We start from the raw sequence: 21,811 nt of genomic DNA on the forward strand, positions 1-21,811 counted from the left end.
TGCCACCAAATTTGTTGGATCGTTCAACAAACCGCTTATCCGTTCGAAGAAAAACATCGTGTTTTCGTCATGCTTGAGCTCTTTCCTGATCAGCGAGCTCGCCACGTCTCGATGCGACGTCGATATCGTCTCGAGTTCAAACTCATTCCGCATGGGCTAATATCGAATTAATATCCGGGGGAGGATTCCCTTACGGAATTCTTTCATCTTATTTTCGAGTGCAACGAATTTCCTGCTGCAATAAATTCTCCACGTATAGATTGATAACAGCGGCTCAGTTATATATTTGGATACAAACGTCGCAAGGATTTCGATCCAATCGGAAGTTTTGGGGTCCCGGAAAAATGGAAAAATCATTCCTCCAGTTCCGTTCTTCCGTAACTCATGCGATGCAACACACTCGAGTCTATGTATCACATGGACATATACGGAACCCGAAGAACCGTACTTCGATGTTACTATATAGACGCGCTGATAAGAGAAACAGCGTGTGGTGAGCGATCCCTGTGAAGTATAGCTATGGGAAAATCGTAATACGAGGTTGCTCGGAGGCTTTTCTGCTCTTCGTTCGGACACGTCGTCTCCTCGATATCTCGCCGCTTTACTCTCTCCTCTTGGCAGCAGTGAAACGTGTGTATCTCGTAGCAACGTCGAAGGTCGTCTGGAAATGGTGATAAAATTCTGGTGCGGAGTGAAGAAGCCGCGAGATCGAAGGGAGAGGTCATTTTTCCGCGCGGAAAATTCTCACTCCGACAGAATTATTTTGCAAACAATTGCGCAGGAACGATTGCAAAAATAATGGAAAGCATCCTCCGTCGGGAGCACCGATCGGAGAAAAGTGAAGCGACGATGGTAGCTGCGGAAGGCGAAGAAAAATCGACACGCACGAGAGACACGACTAGAGTGATCCACGCGAGTCGAGGTTTTCTTTAGCCAACTCCTTTCATTCAGGCATTCATCTCCCACTTTCCTCAAGTTTCTGATGAAGAGGTTTCTCTTGCTTTGATACGATTCTTCCAGGGATTTTGCACACTGATCACGTGGCTGTGCGTCAACAAGAGCACGCTGCGTAGATACGAAAAGACTCGTAAGGTTTGAGTCTTCGGAAATCCTGAGTGGCTCCATATTCTTCCTTTGGAAATGTGCTCGAAACGTCGAAGATTCTAGACTGTGTACAATTTCTTCGTTTTCATAGTGCTTCATTCGCAGTCGTTATTGTTGTTGCGATGCTGCCGAGTTTGCGTGTGCTCCAGTACTTTCTCTGCTTTATTCGCTTCTTTCTTCCTTGGGAAACTGATCCTCTCGGATCCCGAGAACGTTTTCATAATTAAATCTCTCTTGGTTCGCTCGTGCTATCTTGCGGTGTTGAATGAAGCTTCATAATTACGATCCTTTAGTTTGAAATCTGGAGATGTACCAGAAACTTCGTTCTTTGTGTATTTTGTAAAGTTTCAAAAAATCCAGATGAAAAATGATGCAAAATTCTTTTCTGCCGTTTAAATTGCATTGCCCTTGAAAGCTATTCGTTGAATTGAACGATGACGTTGTTTCACTGGATTTTTGAAGCACGTCGTACCATTAACGAGGAGCTGCGAATGAGCGAAATTCACGGCTACTCACCTTGAACTTATCTCGCTGACGCAACCGAAGCTCTACCTCGAGCTGTCCGTCATTGCGAGAACATCGACGATCGACCGAATCCTCAACGAGCCAGTTGCCCAGCTGGACCTCTTAAAAACACATACAAAGAGAAATCTTGGATACATAATCCAAGGCACATCTCGATCTTGATGCAAAACGTTAAAAACTATTTTAGCACTGACATCATGCAGCGTTCGAAAGTTTCTACGCACTCGCCGATTATTGGCTCGCATCGCAGTGAATCTAGCTCGGATCTCTTCCATGTTTTAGTCGAACGTTCGAACCGGAAGGAGGGGCAATTATTTTTATCCGGTCCGACTCTTTTGCCTTTATTTTGCAACGTGCCTCTCCGGTTGCCTGCATTTTTTTCTTAGTCATGGCGCTCGTGAGAACTCCGGTAAAGAGCTTCGAATTATCGGATAAATCTTTGAAAGACAATTCACGGAAAGAACTTTGATGTCTAACACGAACTGCACTTTAGCACCAGCTTAATGAAGCCATTCGCCGGTGGTTTAAAAAATCTCAAATCCTCGTTGCACTTCCAAGCAAATATGTGCATCTCCAAAAGAATTTTTTCATCTAAAAATACAAATTCCATTATGTTGGGCACCAAATTGATTGCGCCATCGGTTCGGAGCCTCTGCCCAGCCATTGATAGCACCGATGGCTCTAGTTTTCGACCGGAAATGAGTAGGAGAAGAGATGCAGCGTGTAAAACAAGAGCCTCGGAGAGTTAGGATGTAGCATTCTCGCACATATTCACTCAGCGCTATGTGTACATCCGGGCGCAAGCCAAGAATAACTCGTGGTGTACATTTAGCCACGAGAGGTGACGTGTAGCGCCTCGGGAACGCCTAAGATCGCTCGATTCTCTCTCTCTCTCTCTCTTTCTCTCTGGAGAGAATAAAGGGAGGGTTCGACGATGTAATCGGGTCGTTCTTCGCGTCTGTTCGAAGCCGAGGCACGTAGTCTATAACGTGTTGTATCGGCATACGAAGAAATCACAGCCAATGTATGGAAGATCTATTGTACGTGCTGCTGCTGCACCTTATCAGAAGTATCCGCCAATATTGATCGACTGCTCTTGCTTTAATCATCGTAATAACGTGCACGATATATTGTGATGGTTTATGTTCGTCTTTATGTATAGGCAGATGTGCTGCTAGACTCGATTAGATAAGAAAAGCTTCAAATTTGCTCCTAGCAACAAAGATGTTCTTTCGTTTTCTCGTGCGCGCGTGTGCAATCAACGTGAAATGAAAGAGCGTTGAATTATGTTTCTATAGACACAGACACACAGACACCGCGAGATCGAAAGCGTTCGAGAAGTTGCTCGCAGCACAGAGAAACCATCTTATCCGCTGTCGATAAGTATTCTCCTTCGACCTTAATGAGATTCTGATCACCCTCGAGAGGCCATAAATCGTTTGGGTGGTTGGTTCAGTACTTGGATTTTCGTTAGGGGGATACGATACTTGATCTTCATTATCCAATACCCGAGATGCTCGATCCTCCGCAAGATTCTGCGTTTCTCTTCAATGCTCATAGCCACGCTTTTTCGTTTAACTTTGCAAGCGTGCGTGCCTTAGAATTTTAATAATGATTATAGCGACTGCGAAGCTTCAGAGGCCGAAGGTACGAGAGAGCAAAGGAGCTCGAGAAGGAGGAGGCCGGAGATGTGAAAAGGAATTCCTCTGACTGTAATCAAGCAGAATTAAAGGAAGAACGGCCCTTCGGATCCGTGAAAGTTGTACGCGGAACGAGGGCAGATCTTCCGCGGGAAGAATAGCCAAGAAAATGGTAAAGAAGCACGAAACGAAAAGCTGTGGAAAAGATAAGAAGTAAAAAAAAAAGTTTGCTCCTTGGGCGAACCATAATAGCTCCAGGGCCCTCGTGTCATTAATAATCGTTAGACTTTGGATCCACACTGATATAAACTCGCGGGACTTTCTTACCTTATTTATATACGCGCACACAGTTTCGCCGCACTTTTTCTCGTCTCCTTTTTCCTCAGCTCGATGTAGCCGGTGGTCATATCCTGCTCGGTGCAAGTCTCCCTCTCAAAGTCTCTCGCCTTGTAAATATAGGGGTGGAAGTTTAACTCTCTGTAGACATATATCTGGAAAACGAAATAGCCATAAAGAGCGGGAGAGAGGGAAAGGGGACGCGGATACACGGAGCTGAACATCGCCGCGGCGGAGCGAGTGCAAGCCTCGCTGCTGTTTTACCTCACGAGAAGAGGAGAACACAAGCCGCCGAGACGGCGAATCATCCGTCTGCAACAGAAACCCCGCGAGATATGTATCTTCTTGGCTAACAACCGAAGATTAACGAGATCCATTATACGCCCCGCTCGCGCGTCCACCCTCGCTTATGTTGCCGGTACAGCGAAACTTAACCACCAGGTGCAGCTTCTACGAATATTTACGTGCTTGGCCACTGTTGCGGTGTTGAGAGGAATGTCGCTCCTCACTTGCGAAATTTCTTGCTTCGCCGCATGTCTCTTCGAACTTGGAGCACACCCCGCGGATCAGCTGAGATTTCGTCATATCGCCATCGGTCGCTCGTCGGAACGACGAGCAAATTCCACATTCATATTTTTTCATCCTTCGATCCTTCGAGTTCAATCTTTGTTGCATCGCACCTTCGGAGCTTCGTGCGGCGACGACTCGGTATCAAACGCCTCATTTTCGACTCCATTTTTCTCACAAATTTCTGTATCGACGTTATCTATCCTCGTGCATTACAATTAAGATCGATCATTCTTTATTCAAGATTATCCATTTCAAACTGCGAATTCAGGCAAAGCTACTATCAAATGAGGAAATAAAAATCGTCACACGTGCGACTGACGCGACGGAAAATCTCCGATTTTATGGAAAGAAAACACCTCGAAGTTTGTATTTCCACCAGGCTCGTGCTGTAGCTCACACACGCTAAGTGGAAAATCTAGATTAGCAAATCGGTCAATGGTCTGCATGCTAAGCGGCGCATTGTTCCATAAAATGTACGAATTAAAGTGGACGCGAAGCGTATTATTATACATGCAAATGTAATATGTTAAATATCTATATACATACAACAACGTGCCCGTGTGTGCAAGGACGAAGAAGGTTCACTGAAGCGTTGTAAGAGATCGTGGAGGCATGCAAAGCGTACGTACAATTGGGAAACATATATCGTAACTGGCAAACACACATACTCACTTGTGTCATGAAGTGCATGTGCATATAGGAGCGTAGCCACATGTGCAAGTCGAGTCAGGATGGGGTGGTGTTTTGCCTTGAGATAATGAAACTCACGCCGGCTCTAAAAGCTGGAATACTCTAGCGCTGCACATAGCGTGCATCGTCCTAACAAATTGCTTTCATACAAACATGCATATACACATATTTGTGCCTTTGTGTATACGTACATATAATTATTTATGCGGAGAGGGCGACTGCGAATAAAAGTAACAGGGGTCGAAAGTATAACACTTGTACCTGTTAATCTTGCCGTGTCATAAAACAGGTCACGAATACGTGCGCATACGAAATGGGACGTTAATGACATTCCTGGAGGTCTTGAGAACCCGTTTACAATCGTTAAATACGTCACGTTTATAAGCTACTGTTTAGGCTTTTTTTTTTTTTTCAACGACTCAAAGCGATACTCGACCAACTTTTGCCGAGCTGTGTTTCGTACGTTTACGGGAAATCTTATCAAATGCTTCCATCTCTCTTATGTCCGGCTTCATCCTATTTACGATACGGCTTCCCTACAAATCTGTCAATTCGCTTTTGCCTCTTGGGTCTACCGCTTCAGCTACGAATGGCTCAGCGAGCAATAACGTACAGTTTGAATTGTGCTTTTAGAGTTTTTTAGAAACAGTCATTCTCGTCAATCTTCTTCTAGAATTCTTATAAATCATTGCTCCTTTCGACTCGATGGAATCGTCGAATCACTCGACTCGCTATGCTTCCTATTCCGGAATACTCGCGAGATAACCTCGATTTGAATTTGGACAACAAATGCTTCGAATCAACGCTGAAACACCGCTTGTGAACTTCCCCCCAGAATCACACGAGAATTTCGAATGAAGAAATTGTGATCAAGTACACCGAGAAAACGAGGCCGAAAATTCTAGAGAAAAGTACTAGACCAATACCCATAAATTTTATTTAAAAGACTCAAGAGTCTCTTTCTCCATAAGCATAGTAAAAAATCTTTTCAGTCTCTTCAAATGTTTATATTCACGGAGAGAAAAAAATAGTAAGAATTACTATGCTGCCATGGAATCGGGGTTCTATATCGCCCATTTTGAAGGTTTTTACCAAAAATATTGTAATTTCTAAGTAAAATCTGAATGAACATTTTTAAATTGCGTATTTTGCTGTGACAAAGGTTTAAACTGTGCTATTTTTTCCTAACGTAGTTCACCAAGTAAACGTTGTAAAATTTATGTTGACTCGATGATGAACATGCGGCAAGTAGAATTATTATGCCGTTTTAGTACTGTTTTCACAATTTAAATTTACAGTTGAACATAATAAAATTTGAGGAGCTCGAACACAAGCGTCGGTCATACGCCAAAGTGTTTAGAAATTGACTATGGTAAATAACAGAATTTCATTCGCGATTGTACGATAATATACCGGTATACATGTGTACCGATGTATTTATTTTGACATCACTCATGAATTTTCATCGAGTAGCATCACAAAAAATTTACTATGCTCTGACACTGATAATTTGTGTCATAATGAATAACACTCGAAAACAAAACGAAATATAGTTCTCACGTGCATCACTTTTTATGAAGCTGTTCAGAATTCAAGGAACAAAAAATAGCAAGATTCAAAAAATACTATGCTCTTTGCAATCGGTGGTTAAATACTTTGAAAATTCTTGAAAAATAATATATTCCTCACAACAAAAAACGAATCCGTTTTCTCCATATACGCAGCGACTTCGCGATTTTTTCGGTTAGCAATGTTGATGGATTTTTCATGAAAATGGCCAAGGATAAAGGCCGGCAGGGCTGGGGCTGGCACAACGTCACCCGAGTGTGTCCATTGCACTCACACTGGCCAGTGGTTTATTGTAATACGAACGTGCTTCCCTCATGCCTACGTACATTTATGCCCATACACTCATTTTTTCAAAGGTACTTTCAATGCTGTTCTTTTCGTGTCTTTTATACGAGAAACACGAACTCCAACACATAGGCGCACCGGTGCTAAGGTGGTGAAGTCCGTACCCGCGAGCGTGCGTGGATCCTCGTGAATGTCTGTGCGTGCATGTGAATAGTGAGCGTTTTGATCTCCCACCCCGATTCTATTGTGTGGCCGCGGGGACCGCGGGACTCTCGCGCGCCAAAGAAGAAGCCATCGCGCGAGCGGCGGGAGCCCCCCGCACAATGCGAGTGGAAGAGTCAGTTGCTGTTTAGATCTCGGCTCTACCGAGTCTCTTTTATCGTCTCCTCGTTGGAAGCGAGTGCGCGATCCTTGAAATCGAACCGCCTTACGGACAAAGGAAACTCGAGTGGGACTAAAAACTCCAAAATTATTGGTTTTAGAGTGTCAAATAGAAACGGTTAAATCTCGATACTACGAAAATAGTAGCTCACAGGCGACCACGCTCGATCGCACAAACACGAGAGTTCCTCGCGTAGTCGCGACATACAGACTCTGTGAGCTTTCGCAATTCTTCGGCCCGCTGGATAATTCAGGGTCATGTGGTTGGAGTACCGTGACCATGCCGCCTTTATGGTAATCATTTTGATCCTGAAAAATCAGCTTGTTTTATGCTTCGACGTTGATCCGAGGGGAAGATTTTTCGTCTCCATTATCCCGGAAGCCAGTTCGTTGTTTCACTCCATTGGCCGTTGTCTAACAGTTCGAGGTAGTGCGAAGTGGAACAATCGCGGAGTGAAATAAAAAGCGGTTCGGAGTTGGCGAAGGTTACTCGAGAGAGAAGATTTGCCAAATATCTATAGCCTCCCCACGAACCGGTGTTTCGATCCACCTGTTGCTTCATGCGCCCGCCCCCGCGGATTCTACCCGATTTGGGATTCGTCTCGTTGCGTCTGAATAATTGGCCGACGCTCGAGTGGCCGTGCCTCCTATTCTCCCGTGCACCGAACCCGATCTCGTTCGATCTATTTGTAGTCGGCTCAGATGTATTCCTAAACTCCGGCACGTTCCTCGAGAGATTCGACTCCGCAGAGGGACCTCGAGGTGGGAACACACTTATTGTTACATTTGTAACAAACCACCACGGTGAAGAGTTGCTCGTGCGTTGAGAGCCTACGAAATTCTGGGCGCAACGATTCTGATAAGAGCGAAGCAACTTTCACTTCGCCTCGCGATGCATCATCGTATATGTGGCTATTACGTCGGGAATTTCTGATGCTTCGCTACGAGAATCTCCCGATCACCAACCGTGACTCGGCTCTTATTCACTGTACGGACGTTCCGAGGGTACCAACTCGCGCGCAGCCAAGGGCTTACGTCCTAGGAGCTCTCCCCCCGCCTCGTTCCATCGGGTTCATTGTATCGCTGCGAGAATATCTTCGAACAAAGATACGCCTGAGATATTACTTCCTCTCGTTATTATATCATCTGAATATTTTTTTCATGCTCAGAAATACGCAATTTCGTTGCAGCCACGTATTCTTTCACTAATTGCGTTTTTTACTCTCTCTCTCTCTTTCTCTCACCGCTTTTGCGTCTACAAATGAACTTTCGTTTTTCGAGCACCCGCTTGCTTGGAAGGATTATTTTCCTATTGAATAAAATTGAATTGAGGAATTTTGTGGATGCGTTTACTCTTTCAGGATATCAAATTTCTGACGATACGATATCATCACGTTGTATAGAATCCCAACAAGCTGCGTCGTTCTGGAAAAATCGTTTTCTGTTGCACGTTCGTTTGTTAGTGTTTGATAATTTCGAATGTTTTTATATACGTGCAGATTCGAACTTCCAGTTCCGCAATAATTATAATCATTGTACATATATTTGTACAATTTTTTTTATGGTATCAAAGTAATTGCCATTTGAGCATGCCTGTGCAGTTGAATTTAATCGATCGACCTAAATTTAATAAAAGTGAGTGTTCGTTTTTGTTGGTATTTCAAGAAATTGATATGAGAATAGAACACGCGAAATTGGGCTGGATCGAAACCGGTTGAGTTTGCGTTCGAACTGTTAAACGAAATGAAATAATCGAAAATCGATGAATTCATATCGTCGATGGTTCGTGGAACGAAGCTTTCCTTATTAACGAAACGACGGCGAATGTCGGTGTCTTGTTTTCTCGTTCCTCAAGCACGCAGTGCAAAAACAACAATTTTAATCCCGGTCCGTGTGCCAATGAATTTGAATTCGACTTTGAACCGTTGAAGCGACGACAATTCTTCCAATGCGGTCCATTGTCAATTTCAACAGCTCCTCGCGTGGTATAATTTGAATAGCAAAAGCATAATTAAGAGGTCTCAATCTCAAGTGATTTATGAGTCGTTTGTTGAGGAATCGGGCTCGACCTCGAGTCTCGTGAGCTGCTCAAAAATCAATTGGACAGCCGTTCGTGAGTTCGGTACAATTAGCGCCAGCAAACTCAAACTAATTTATATCTCGTCTATTCTGCGCGAGTAGAACTTTCTGCTCGATCTATAAATGCCTCCGGTTATTGTCGGCATAGAAAATACCTCTTTAGCGCATTGTTTTGACGAATTGAGCGTGAGCCGTGACGCAATTAAATCGGTTATGACAGCAGTGATTCAGCGAATATGTGACACGAGGCCGAAAAAATATATCGCTCGGTTTGAAACACTGCCGGACTCTCATGCAATTTATAAATTCTCTGCTCTTGCCTCGACCATTTTGCGACACTGACTCGACGATTCTTACGTGAAAATACAACCTCGAGCACTCTGTGCCGTTAAAATAACAAACGGTTGTTCAGCAATATTTTTTGGCACCGCCATTGCCAAAGAAAACTTTATTCTCGTCTCATTATATCGAAAGACGATCCAGTTCATGGATGGCAAACATGTAGCTCGATTTTTTTAACCCCGTACATATTTTATGTAATTCTCTATTCACTATGAATTTTTTATTCGAAATTCAAGTGTTGAATTTCGTTCTCTTTCAAAAGCTGCGAGTTAATGACAATAATGATAAAAATTCATCATTTTAATCAGCTGAACAAGTTTTGATTATTCTTCGATTGCGAAATCTCTTTGAGGAAGTTTTCTCGTCGAAAGTCAGTTGAAGATTTCTCGGTGGTGATAACTTGGATTAACCGTTGCTCCGAAATGATGAAACACCCGGTTTTGTATGAGATCGTTGGATCTTTCGACTCGAATATCACAGAATTCTAACAAAAAATGTGTTTCTCATGAACAGTATTAACGCGAACGTTCCCTTCAAATGTTTTTTCGAATCTCATTTTCTAACTAACTAAGCTATAAATATTCATAGAAAGATTAAGATAATTAAATTTGAAAGTGCTGTTTCTACATTTACCGCGCGCAATAAAAAAATCCGATTAAATTGAATGGAATGTATATGAATGTAAATAGTACGATTGAGGAGCTTTTTGTGATGATGAAAAGAAAAGATGGCGAAGACAATGGATTTTTTAGATCCGAGAATCGTTGGTTCCCTCGGTTGCCTAGCTCTTGACAATCGTTGGGATTTTTCAGTGTTTTCATTAGTTTGTACGTGTTTCGCGGTGAGGTTCGTTAACCGGTATAGTGACGTGCGAGACGTTTATCGTCGCTAACAATTGTGGGAAAAAGTGCAGCAAGAGTTTTTGAGAAAAACGATCTTCTCGGTACGCCCTCAGACTGGTGTACGTATATGAGCACAGGAACACAGATACAAGCCATTTAATATATATCGGAGAGCCGGTTTTCCAGGAACCAGCTGTATATTGCGTTCGCCCGAAGATTTATATCGGAATCGCCAGCCGGGCCAGTATAGTAGAGCGCAAGTGTCTCGGGGAACACCAGCCGGTTGTGCAATTTTGGCCTCTCTCACGTGTTCGCGAGCTTGCACACCCCCTTCACGAAAGGCGAAAAAAGCTTCAGCCAGCAGAGACGATAATGGGAAAAAAGAATAGACGAAAAAGCAGGCGCAGCCGAAAAAAAAAAATGAGGATGAAATAAAATAAACGGAAGAAGAAGAACGACCACTAAAATGGCACGGGAGAAGCGAGCGAGCGGTGGGGGGGGCTTCAGTGAAGAAATAGCGCACACCGGTTGAGAGCGCGGGACTGAGTGAAAATGCTCGAGAATTCTCAAGCTCGTGGCGTACTCTCTCGTCGTCAAAGCTCTTCTCTTTTTTTCTATCTTTCTTTCCCATTTTCTATCCATTTATTTTTCCCTTTTTCTCTCTCGCTCCCTTTCTTCGCCCGGCAGCATCGCTTTTTCCTCTTATGTGCTTTACTCTCTCGAGGCCAATAAGCTGTTGTTGTTGAGAACCTTGTTCCGAATGTTCAGTGAACCGTGACACAGAACCAACAATGTCTGTCGCTTGATTTCATTCCCTCGACGATCCTGCTGTACCGAGCAACAGAACGTTTTCATGCTCCTCTTCTCTCCTCCTCCTCTTCTTCTTCTTCTTCTTCTTTTTATTCTTTTTCTTCTTCTTCTTCTATGTACTTGTTTATATTTCTCCCGTACGACTCAAAACAACTTGAGGCACCAATTTATAAAATGCTAAACTCCTCCTATCCTGTCGTCGAGAAATCATCGAACAATCACATATTTTTCTGTCGCACAACAACGCCCGCGCCTCAAGACACATCGCTCGGAGGGAAAAATCGAATCGATCAAACCCGTGTTTTCAATACTTTTTACAATCGTTGAATCCTCAAGCGTGAAGCCATTTTATCTCGAGCTTTCCTGACCGGTTGCTTTGTTTTTATCGCGAGGCAGAGCAACTTTTCCACGCATTGAATCACAAAACTTCGGAAGAGTCCTGGATTTTTAGGGGGCTTTACGATTCCATTTTTCTTTGACTTTCAAGATATTTTTGGAGCAGTGCAGAATAAGGTTTTGCTGCTGTCCCGAACTTTGAATTCGATTATCAGAAGCCCCGTCTGAGCTCCCGTGCTTTCACGTCATCCGCAAGCCCCCGTTCTGTCTTCCTTGTGTCACCCCATCGGTCGGGGGCTTTAATGCATTTTTTTACTCCCTGTCAAGTTTCATTCCCGAAGAAATTGCACGCGGACACCAGAGCTCACGTCCACCTCGAACGAATCGAAGTGATTATCGAATCAAGAAAGACGCGGAAATTCTTCGCAGTAGACAATGGCCAGTGGAAACGAAACACGATAAAACGGAAGAATTTTTCGTCAATGAAGAAAAAATTTGTATCACGGTGTCATCGAGATTTATTCATGCGAGATTTTATAATACCTCGTTGGACGTACATGAACCGTAATGAATCCTCCCAAATTAGAATACCTTTATTAGCCGACGCAGTGCTGCGGACAGTGATTAATCGATGGAACGAAGTGTCAGTTGTGGCCCCGCAACGATCCCCTCAACTTATGTTTTGTCGGCTCGCGATTAATGACCATAAAAAAACGTTCCGAAATCAATTTAACGAATGAAATAGCAACAAAATACCCCGATAAAATAATAGTTGAATAAACCAAATGGCTGCGTGAATCCGACACGATTGGAGGCAACCTAATTCATTCGCTTCGGTTTTTCGAATGAACGAAATATTCCTTCCGCGATCTATTTTCGATAAATTCAACTCTTCGGTAAAATGAAACTGTTTTCTCCGGTTTTCTCAGTGCAGATCTGCTTCGATTCAGACTCTACTCAATCGGCATACTCAATTGACAAATTATATTACATTCGCCTCAATATTATTTTCACTGTGCAAAGTCCGGTGGAAGTAAAATTTATTGATCTTAATTAACGAAAATTCACAGCAAACTTCGATTGCTCGAATTGATTCCTCGTTGCCATGGCTCATGAAAAGTTTAATTTTACTGTATTTAACCGCTCGCCCGCGGCCACAGTTCACACGTATATAAGAAATTCACACGCGATTGATGCTCCATTAAAGGAGATTGGAAATCCTTCCGTCGGTGCGTCTACAAAGTTAGAACTGCGCCAGCGTATAAGTTTGAAACTGGTTTGTCTCTGGTGTGTATTCACTCACATTTCTACAACGCATATATATGCACGGAAGCGCACGGAGAGTCCGTTATATCTGTGTTTTTGGTGTACCATCTCACGGGCATTCTGCAATTCAATCTGCACACTCGTTGCTCAAGTGTCGCCTAAGCTGTTTCTCAGTAGAAAATTATAATTCAGTGATTCTGCGATTGTACACGGCGGTATCCATTGAGGGTGCGAGGGTACTGAGAAAAAGCGTTTCGATCGGTTGATTTAGCAGGTAGGAAAAGCACCGCGCCGGTTCATTTAATTTTGTGCTTCATTTACTGGCAAAAAAGCTCACGATCGGTAGCAACCCGTTGGCTATTCGCCTTGGAACATGAGAAGTGAAGAGGAGGAAAAAATTATTTACAAACGCAAATCTATACGTGAAAAACGTTCCTTGGAACAATAAATAATAAATTATTCGACTGCGAGCTGTTCAAGCGTACCGGAAAATCGGCCAATTTCCGGGTCCGAAACCCCCGCGATTCTTTTTCATCGTTTGAAAACTTTTGAACGCTTGGTTTCAAGACGCTGTCACGTAATACATTCACGCATCATTCGGTCAACATTCTCCATACGTGAACTTCGTTTGAATAATCAGACTCAAACGAAATGGTAGATTTCGTGGGAAAATCACACATTTCTACGTCTTGCTGGGCCTGCCCACACGTGAAATCAAATGCATTAATACTCTCCTATGCATACCCACACAGACACACGCATACACAGATATAGGAACTAGTGACCGTGACAAGAAGGGCGAGAAGTGGGGGGAGACGTGAGAGTATTAAGGGGGCTCGTTCGGTTTTAAAAAGGGGGGCACTGCAGGCCTGTGCATCGTAATGCTGGCCCCTCTCTGTCTTCATGAATACTGGAATCTGCCTCGTTCGCGGCTCCTTATTTATGAACGGAAATATTATTAACGCGGTGAGCGAGACGAGGCACAGGAATTATAAACTCCTCCTAACCTTTTTGCCACCCGCAAATAGCGCCCTCTTATACTGACTAGCAAAGTGCCATTCCTCGGCTGTGGCGTCCTCATTTCACGTTGCTTTTTTCTACCGTTTGCCCCTCTCACCTCGCTCGCTTCCATTGTCTTGCATCGTCAACGGGTTTCTCATGCCGTCGAGATCGCGTGGGAAGGTTCGCAAGAGAGGTTTCAACCTCTGTTTGAAGTTCAGTCTGGCGGTCGAGGCCATCAGGATACTGCGAGGAACAGGCGAGAAAGAGAAAGAGCCCCTCAAGAGTGCGCGTTTCGCCCGCGAGGCTTAGCGCCCAATACAACTCTATATTTATCTACTGAAATTGCATTATGCTATGCAATAATATATGGATGTCTGTATTGCTTTTATACGGAGGAAAATCAAGGGCAAAATGTAACAACTGACTCGCCGTACTCTTGTGCTCTGCTCATTAGATAAATTACTCAAGATTACACTTTTTTGAGTTGGCTGTGGATCTGCCATTTTTCAGACTTCCTCGTTATCCTCTTCTGCTGAGAAAGACGTGATGAAATTACTCTTAAATTGAGACTCGAAAGAGAACAAAGCATTTCGTAGATTTTCATTTCTCTAATCTGCCTCGTAATCGCGTTTTCGACTTCCTTTTTTTGTCTACATTTTTATACCTTTTGTACTTCTGAGTGTGGAGCAGGCTCGTGCAACGGCGCTTCTGGAATCAGCCTCTTTTGGTTACGTCAATCAGTGATCTTCATCCAGTGTATTTCGAGTAAAATATCGGTCCAAATTTTTGAAGAATTTCGGTCACTCGGTTCACCGATTCCTCTTAATTTCATAAAACTTGATAATTGTAATGGCCGAGGATCGTTCTGACTTATCGATACTCGGTATAGAAGCTCAACGAGTTTGACGGTGAATCCCAACGAAAGTCGAAACGCCCCAAAATGAAAAAGGGGCTAGTAGTAGGGCGCTGGATTATTGAACAACGCCGAAGGACAGGATCGAGCGAACCCGAACCTTTCGAACTTTCGACCGCCTCAAAAATTCTTCTTCCAGCAAATTATTGGCGCGAATGAATTTCGAAAGCATGTCGATTCGTCACTGCACGACGAATATTCGTTGAACTCGATATTATTTTGATTCTCCATGCACTCGCTTTACACTCGGGCTTGTTTAGATAAACTACTAAATGCAGACAGGCGTTTCTACGAGATACTTTAACCCAATTTACCGAGATAGATTCACCATATCGCGCGAGTGCTCGAAGACTCGAGAAGACCGGATGCTCTTCTCGCACATACATCACACATACACTCGCGACTTAATTAATTAAGCAATTACGCATACCACGGAGTACTCTGACGACCAAACGGGATTAATTCCCTATTGTAATTAATCAGCGTCTCAGGGGGAGCAGCCAGCCAGACCATAATGGTTACAAGTCGCTTACCGTTCGGGCGACCCGGTACTTATTAATAATATCTATATATAGATATACTTATGAATATGGTTCATGTTAACACGACTCCGCCACTGGGGCACGAGGCATTTGCGGTTCTCCGCATTCTGCATTTACATTTTTTTACCAATACTACATCTCGCTTGATCCGGACCAAAAATAGCCGTGGCCCTGATCGAGAAATCCTCATTTAGCCAGGATTTCACCAAAGTCGCTTAAATTTTTGTTCTCACTGGGATTGAGAGGTGGATTTTTCTCGTTCTTCGTCAAACTTCGTACAAATTACTATTTCCATGCCTCTTCCCAGGAATAATCTATTCAGTGAAATCGGACTGGAATCCAGTTTAAAAAAATGATTAAAAACATTTATTGGGGCTCGAACTGTTGTGGCGCTCCGCGGTAATTCAATAACACGAATTTGGTTGATTCGTTTGCAGTTGACAAAGAAAATTTTGCGGAATCGACCGCAGTTTTGTGGACCACTTTCTTTCCGACTTTTGACCGTTTTATATTTGTTTTTTTATATTTACAATGTACTAATGGTTTCGTTATTTGTTTTTGTTGCAGCCGAAAAAACTCGATCGTCTTAAGGACTCAGTTATCCGTGCGAGTCCATACCATTATCGGTAAGCAGTGATTACATTTTTAGAAGTTATTAACGCCGATAATTGCTTCGAAAAGCGGCAAAAATGCTCGATAAATTTGAAACCACAGGAAATTCGTAAAAGCTAGAAAATAATTGTGATTGCATTGAAACGGCGTGCACGCCTCGCGATATCTCGAGGGAGCTGTATGAGTTAATTGAAAAAATCTCACAAAAAGCAACTTTGTTGTTTGATCTTTTATCCGATGTTACAATACTGGATTCGACATTGAAGAGAAGCGCTTTCGAAAAGATTGAAACGTAGAGAATGAGGCGTACGCACGTGTCGATAACCATAGAATCCTTGGACAATCAACCTCTTCAACGGAACTGAATTCGCCCTCTCGAGTATCCAAGAGTACCAATAAACTCGAGCATCTGTCGAAAAGCCACTCACGTAAACGCGTGCACCAATTGGCGCAGGTACTCCGCAGGGAATTCGTCGATTTCTCTCTGCCAGAGCGGTGAGACACGGTTAGATTCATTAAAAGAGCAAAAGTGATAGATGGATTCGTGTGGATTGTCCCGAATGCAGCAGACGAAACACACTCGTAGCAGCTTCCCTCAGTGCGGTTCTTTTTGATGTACGGGGGAAAAAAGGGTAGCAAAAAATATCGACGCTGCATTGTAGAATCTGAATTACTAAAATTGACACATTTTCAAGTTTCATTTTGAACCGGACGTCAAATGAGGCTTGACTCTCGAAAGGGAATAAGCAACCGGGAGATTCAGATAAAGATACAGGGACACGGAGAAGAAGGGGGGGGGGAGGGAGATGGTATCGAAAAAAATAAAAAGTCAAGATCGATTGGATCGCGCAGGGGCCAGTGCTCCGATTCACCTGTCCGGCCGTTCCCGTTCGTTGAACCGTTGTGGCCATGGCCTCGTGGCCAAAGTGAGGGACGCAGGGGGAAGGGACCAAAAAAAGGCAGTGAACGAGAGAAGCTCTACTGTAGTAGCAAAGGAAAAAAGGACGAACCGAAAAAAAGGACGACGATAAAGGGTCGAGGGCCGGGAGAGATCGCGAGGCGTTTTACATATTTTAACGGTTCTCGCCTCGCTCTGCCCCGTGAAATCCTCGTTCCCTTTTCAACCTTCGTTTTCTCCGTACGCTTTTTATATATCTGTATACGTGGATGGATATTCCTGGCTATGCGTACTTCCTGCTTCTCCCTCGATGACCAGCAACCGCAGCCCGAACGAAACTTATATTTATACGTCCGAGTGGGGACACGTTCGGTTGATGCTAGTCGGCTTCGAGAACCACGATTCATTTTGTTTATTGCTTAAAATTATAATTTTTCCATTTTTTTACATCTTCGCCATCACTGAAAGCAGCTCACGCACGCTTCCCTTTTTCCAATTAGTCGTGCTCCTCTCTCATCGTACTGAAATTCGCATCGTAGAACGTAACGAAATTGAAAAATTAGATTGAAAAATGTTGCCAGACTTTCATCGCTGGATATTTTCCCGAACATTTTTCCTCGGAATTGTCATTTGAAGCGCAATTTCAGTACCCTGCGATCTAAAGTACATGCTATTTTCCGCGTTTTTAAAACTGGAACGTTGAAATTCCAACTACACCCTCCGTGGAAACTGTCATCGCCGTTTCCAAGTGACGAAGCTTACACAAAAAGTGAAAGAACGTTTTTCCAATTTGTTGATTTCGAAAGTGATGCGCGCGATAAGTCCCGCTCGTACAGTAATGTAAAAAATAATAACAAAACAAAAACGTCGTTATTCGAGAGAAAAAAATGTCAGTTTTGTTGGGTGAAAAAACCTTTTTATATATGAATTGTGGATAAAAGCTGGTGGAAGCAAATGTGGGACTGGCTTTTCTGTAGATTCACGCAGTGTCGGACACGTATAAAATTACTCGGAACGTTTAATCGTGTAAATATGCTTCTATGTGCAATTCATGCGCCATATACTCCGCTCTTTCGTGCGAATAAACGAGCTAGAGAGATTGTAAACCGAGCACGTCAGATATGCGGAAAAATTGGACGAGCGTGCATGACGTGCAAATTAGCAGAAAGAAAGGCGATTCTTACAACTTTTTTGTTGTACATTCTGACAGGCATCACAGTGGATTCGCGATTGTAATGCAGTTTTCTTATTGGACGATTAAACCGTTTGGAACTGCCATGCAGCACGATTATCGATGAAGTTCGATTTTCCAAAAGTTTTTGGGGTCGCAAGACTCAAATTTTGAATCTAAACGACGTGAGTCAATATCGAAATTGCTGAAAAAAATCGAAAAAAAAACAACGAAATTTTGGTTCAATCTTCCGCTCGATGCGGCCTCTTGTTCCTTTGCTCGCACGCGGTGTTCGCGTCCGTGTTGTACTAGACAGAGACCCGGTGACTTAGCAGAGAAGAGGGTCACTAGAACTGTGTCAGCTTCTCTCGATCGCGACTGCGAATTGAGAATGGCAAAATCTCATATCACCCTCGATGATGTTCGAGAATAAGCAGGACCGGGCACGAGTACCGAATAAATTAGTTGAAAGTGTTGTGAGGATATATTTTCGGTGTCATCATAAATTGCTTGCATACACGATCGCGAATCGATTATCCAAAATATCGATGAGAAGCGTGTACCCATAATGGTTTGTTTTTCTTGTTTTATATTGCTCGCGTGATGTATGTCCGCGTACGACGGGGGTACATAGTCAGTTACCGCGTCCCGTTACACATTAATGGTTTTTTCGAGAGTCGAACGCGATGACGATAATTGCAGATATTTTTGCATGTGTGGGTGAAAAGATTCGGAAGGGCGGAGGACGGGGGAGGAGGCGTGCGGAGCTCATTGGGCCCGAGGGCTTTGGGACCGCTATTCTTAGAAGCAGTAGGACTCACGTGCACCAGCGAAACTTCTTCTCCATCTTCGATGGCGCTTCTTCTCTTTTTCTTCACTCTCCACCTCTGCGCTTCGTTCCCTTTTTGTTGTTCTTCTTTGGGCTGGCCCCTGCAGCGAGTTCCTAATTACCTTCGGCTGCTCGGTCTTGTACACCACTCGCGCATCTCTGCTTCGACTCCTTCTTCCCATTTTTTTCTTTTCCCTTCTTCTTCTTCTTCTTCTTCACCTTCTCATTCGCGTATCACCCCGTGTTATTTTCCTCTGCCTTTCTCATTTTTTCTCCCTCTCTTTCCCTCCTCCCTCTCCCCCCAGCCGCCTCGGACTCGTCCCTTATTTTCCTCTCCCTCTCTCGGAGGAGCCCTGTACCCGCGGAATGCATTATGCATTCGGAGATTGCGTGATAGTGGACGATTATGCGCGAGTCACATACGACCATGTGTGAATATATATGGAGATAGGCCTGTAGTTAACCTTCGGCAGTTCTAATTTTGGTCCAAAGAAAATCGCCATTGCAATGGAGCAGCGAGGGGGGGGGGGGGGGGGGGAGGGCTCTTCGAAAAATCGTTCAGCACGAGTGAAATAATGAAGGAACATAGTCCGGTGCACACGCCGTTGATTTAATGTCGACGATGCCCTCGTTCAGTCTCGTTGTATAAATGGCTTAATTGGTACCGCGAAATTTCCTCCTTCAATTGAAATATTTACTCGGAAATCAATGATTTCTGGCTCTGTGATTAAAGAACGTTATTGTTGCAATTGATTCAATTGAAAGTTCCGAATGAAACTTCAATTATGAGCTATAATCGAAGTCATTAGTCCGAAATTTGGTAGTTTGGCAGCAAAAGTATCATTCGCATTAGGAAATTTAATGTGCAATTATTTTCTCGCTTATTCGATATACACGCCGTGCGGTAATTAATCTTCGTACGCGGGTATGTACGAAGGGCCTCGATAAGTGCGATTCTTATTATCCTAATTAAGCACATACGCCGAGCAACCGATCAGTACGATCAAAAAGTTTTAATCACGAATCCCCCGAATTCATTAGCAACCTTTGCCGAGGCACCGAAACAGTGTTTACAGTGTGCAGACCATCTTTTCTTGTGGCAATTTATATCGAATTAAAGGCAGACCAAGGGTAGAGATTGGAGAGGAGCGAGCGCGGAGGGTTGATGAGAGAGCACGTACATATACATAGTCCAACCTTTTCCTTCTAATAAAGTCGGGGCTGTTCTTCGAGATCCGCTAGTAAGGATCCTCGTAACTGTATTTCGTGCTTGAAAGTCTGTAAGCACCATATTGTCTGACAGGAATATATGTGTAGAGCACAATGCACTATTTTTCCTCTTGCTCCAGCAGGTGTTTGTGGTCGAGATCTTTTGAGCCAGTATTTTCAACTTGTATTTAACAGGATCAAGCATAACTACGCTGCTGAAAAAGGAATTATCACGTACAACAAAATGTAAATATTCCTACGTCAAGTTAGAATGGTCCCTCATTATTTATTATTCGAATTTCGACCTTATTAGTACGAAACCCGAATCGTTAGCTCGTCCCGCAAGCATGAAAACTCCAAAAATTCCGTACCATTGCCAGGATTGAACATTGAAAAGACGACAATAGATACAACATTTTTCCAGGAAAGTTTCAATCAGCAAGATTAATGACGAAGAGTAGGAACAAATGCTGAAGCTACAGAATTCGCGAGCATTGATAATATTCACGTGCAGAAGCTTAGTTGGATTTTTTGGTTTTATTTAAACGTAGGGAAGAGCACATTGCTCTGGCACATTGCGCATATATACCGGTAACCTAACTGGGAGATACATTTTCAAGAGTATTATGCTCTCGCATGTGTGAAAATCAATTTATAGGTATTTCTTTGGGATTTTATTGATTATTGGTAAAACCTCCCACATGGTCATACCACCCCAGTTTCCCTGGAACATTTATTTGAATAAGTAATACAAAACGCACGTACAAGAAGAAGGTATATGTGCATAAGCATAAATAATAATGGGTAGCCGGTTCGGCTGGTTGACTCGGCTTTATCTACTTAATCTATATATATTTAGAGGTAACTATAGCTAAGTATATAGCATACATTATGAACGTACACATGAAGTGGTTTCGCGAAAGAGAGAGCTTCGCGCCAGAGTCGTCCTCTCTCTCTTTCTCTCTTTCGCGCTGGCCCTTTTACTCTCGTCTCCAAGAGAATAACAATAGTCTCGTAGTCGCTGTGAGTGCGCGAGCTCGGTATTATTATAATAAATGGTTGCGTGTTGCTTGTCTGTTACAGAAAAATTGCTGAACAGCGAGGGACGCGAGCTGCGACGGGCGCTCTTCTCCCTCAAGCAAACCTTCCAGGTGAGTTTTTCTCCAGTTTTTTCACCTTATTTTTGTTTGTATTTTTTTTCTTTTATTGTCTTTCCTTTTTTTGTTTTGTTTTGTTATTTTTTTTTATATATTATTTTCCGTCCTTTTTATGGCAAGCCAGGCGGCAAACATGCTATTTTTAAATGTCTGAGACGACTTTTTTCTCCCTTTACCACATCCCCCTTTGCCCCGTTCTCTTGTCCCAATTCATTTCTCTCTCTTTCTCTTCCCATTTTATACATAAATATGTGCTTTTCTCTCACCCTCCCCCCCAACCTCACTTTTATTTCAAAGTACCAACCAAGTAAATATTTGCCGGAGAATGCAGCCGCACAAAGATCCCTTTTTCTTCTTTTCCTGTATCACCTCTCTCTCCCTCCCCCCCCCCCTCCTTCGCTCTCTCTTCGTACCACCGTTTTTCCTCGTACGTTTTCTCGCTTTTTGACCCCTCCCGCATACGCGATCACCTTACCCATGTTTTGGCTCAGGGGATACATGCACGTCCTCACTGAACGTATTCGCGAACGCACTCCGATTGCACATGAGCATAGTTATTCGGTGTAAGGGATCCGTTGTATGAGACCTTCAGCAAAATCATCTCGAGATTAGGGGACTTCCAACCTGACCCTACCGAGATTTACGTTGTTGATGACCTCTGTGACGTTCTGTCGCACCCCGAGGATTGGGCCGGCGAGGCTTA

At 43.4% G+C, this 21,811-nt stretch overlaps 1 protein-coding gene across 7 annotated transcripts in view; it reads left to right on the plus strand.

Annotated features, from left to right (window-relative positions):
- Fhos (Formin homology 2 domain containing) overlaps positions 1 to 21,811 on the plus strand; it is a 132,492-nt gene that overhangs the window by 81,433 nt on the left and 29,248 nt on the right. For all 7 annotated transcript variants that reach the window (XR_006261407.1, XR_006261408.1, XM_043422373.1 and 4 more), the window contains exons 11-12: positions 15,800 to 15,858; positions 21,035 to 21,102. Coding sequence is in view for 5 of the 7 variants with exons in the window: in XM_043422373.1 (XP_043278308.1) it covers positions 15,800 to 15,858; positions 21,035 to 21,102 (127 nt within the window). In the remaining 2 variants the exon portion in view is untranslated. The remainder of the gene's footprint in view (positions 1 to 15,799; positions 15,859 to 21,034; positions 21,103 to 21,811) is intronic.

This window comes from Venturia canescens, chromosome 6, assembly GCF_019457755.1.
Source record: "Venturia canescens isolate UGA chromosome 6, ASM1945775v1, whole genome shotgun sequence".
NCBI lineage: Eukaryota > Metazoa > Arthropoda > Insecta > Hymenoptera > Ichneumonidae > Venturia > Venturia canescens.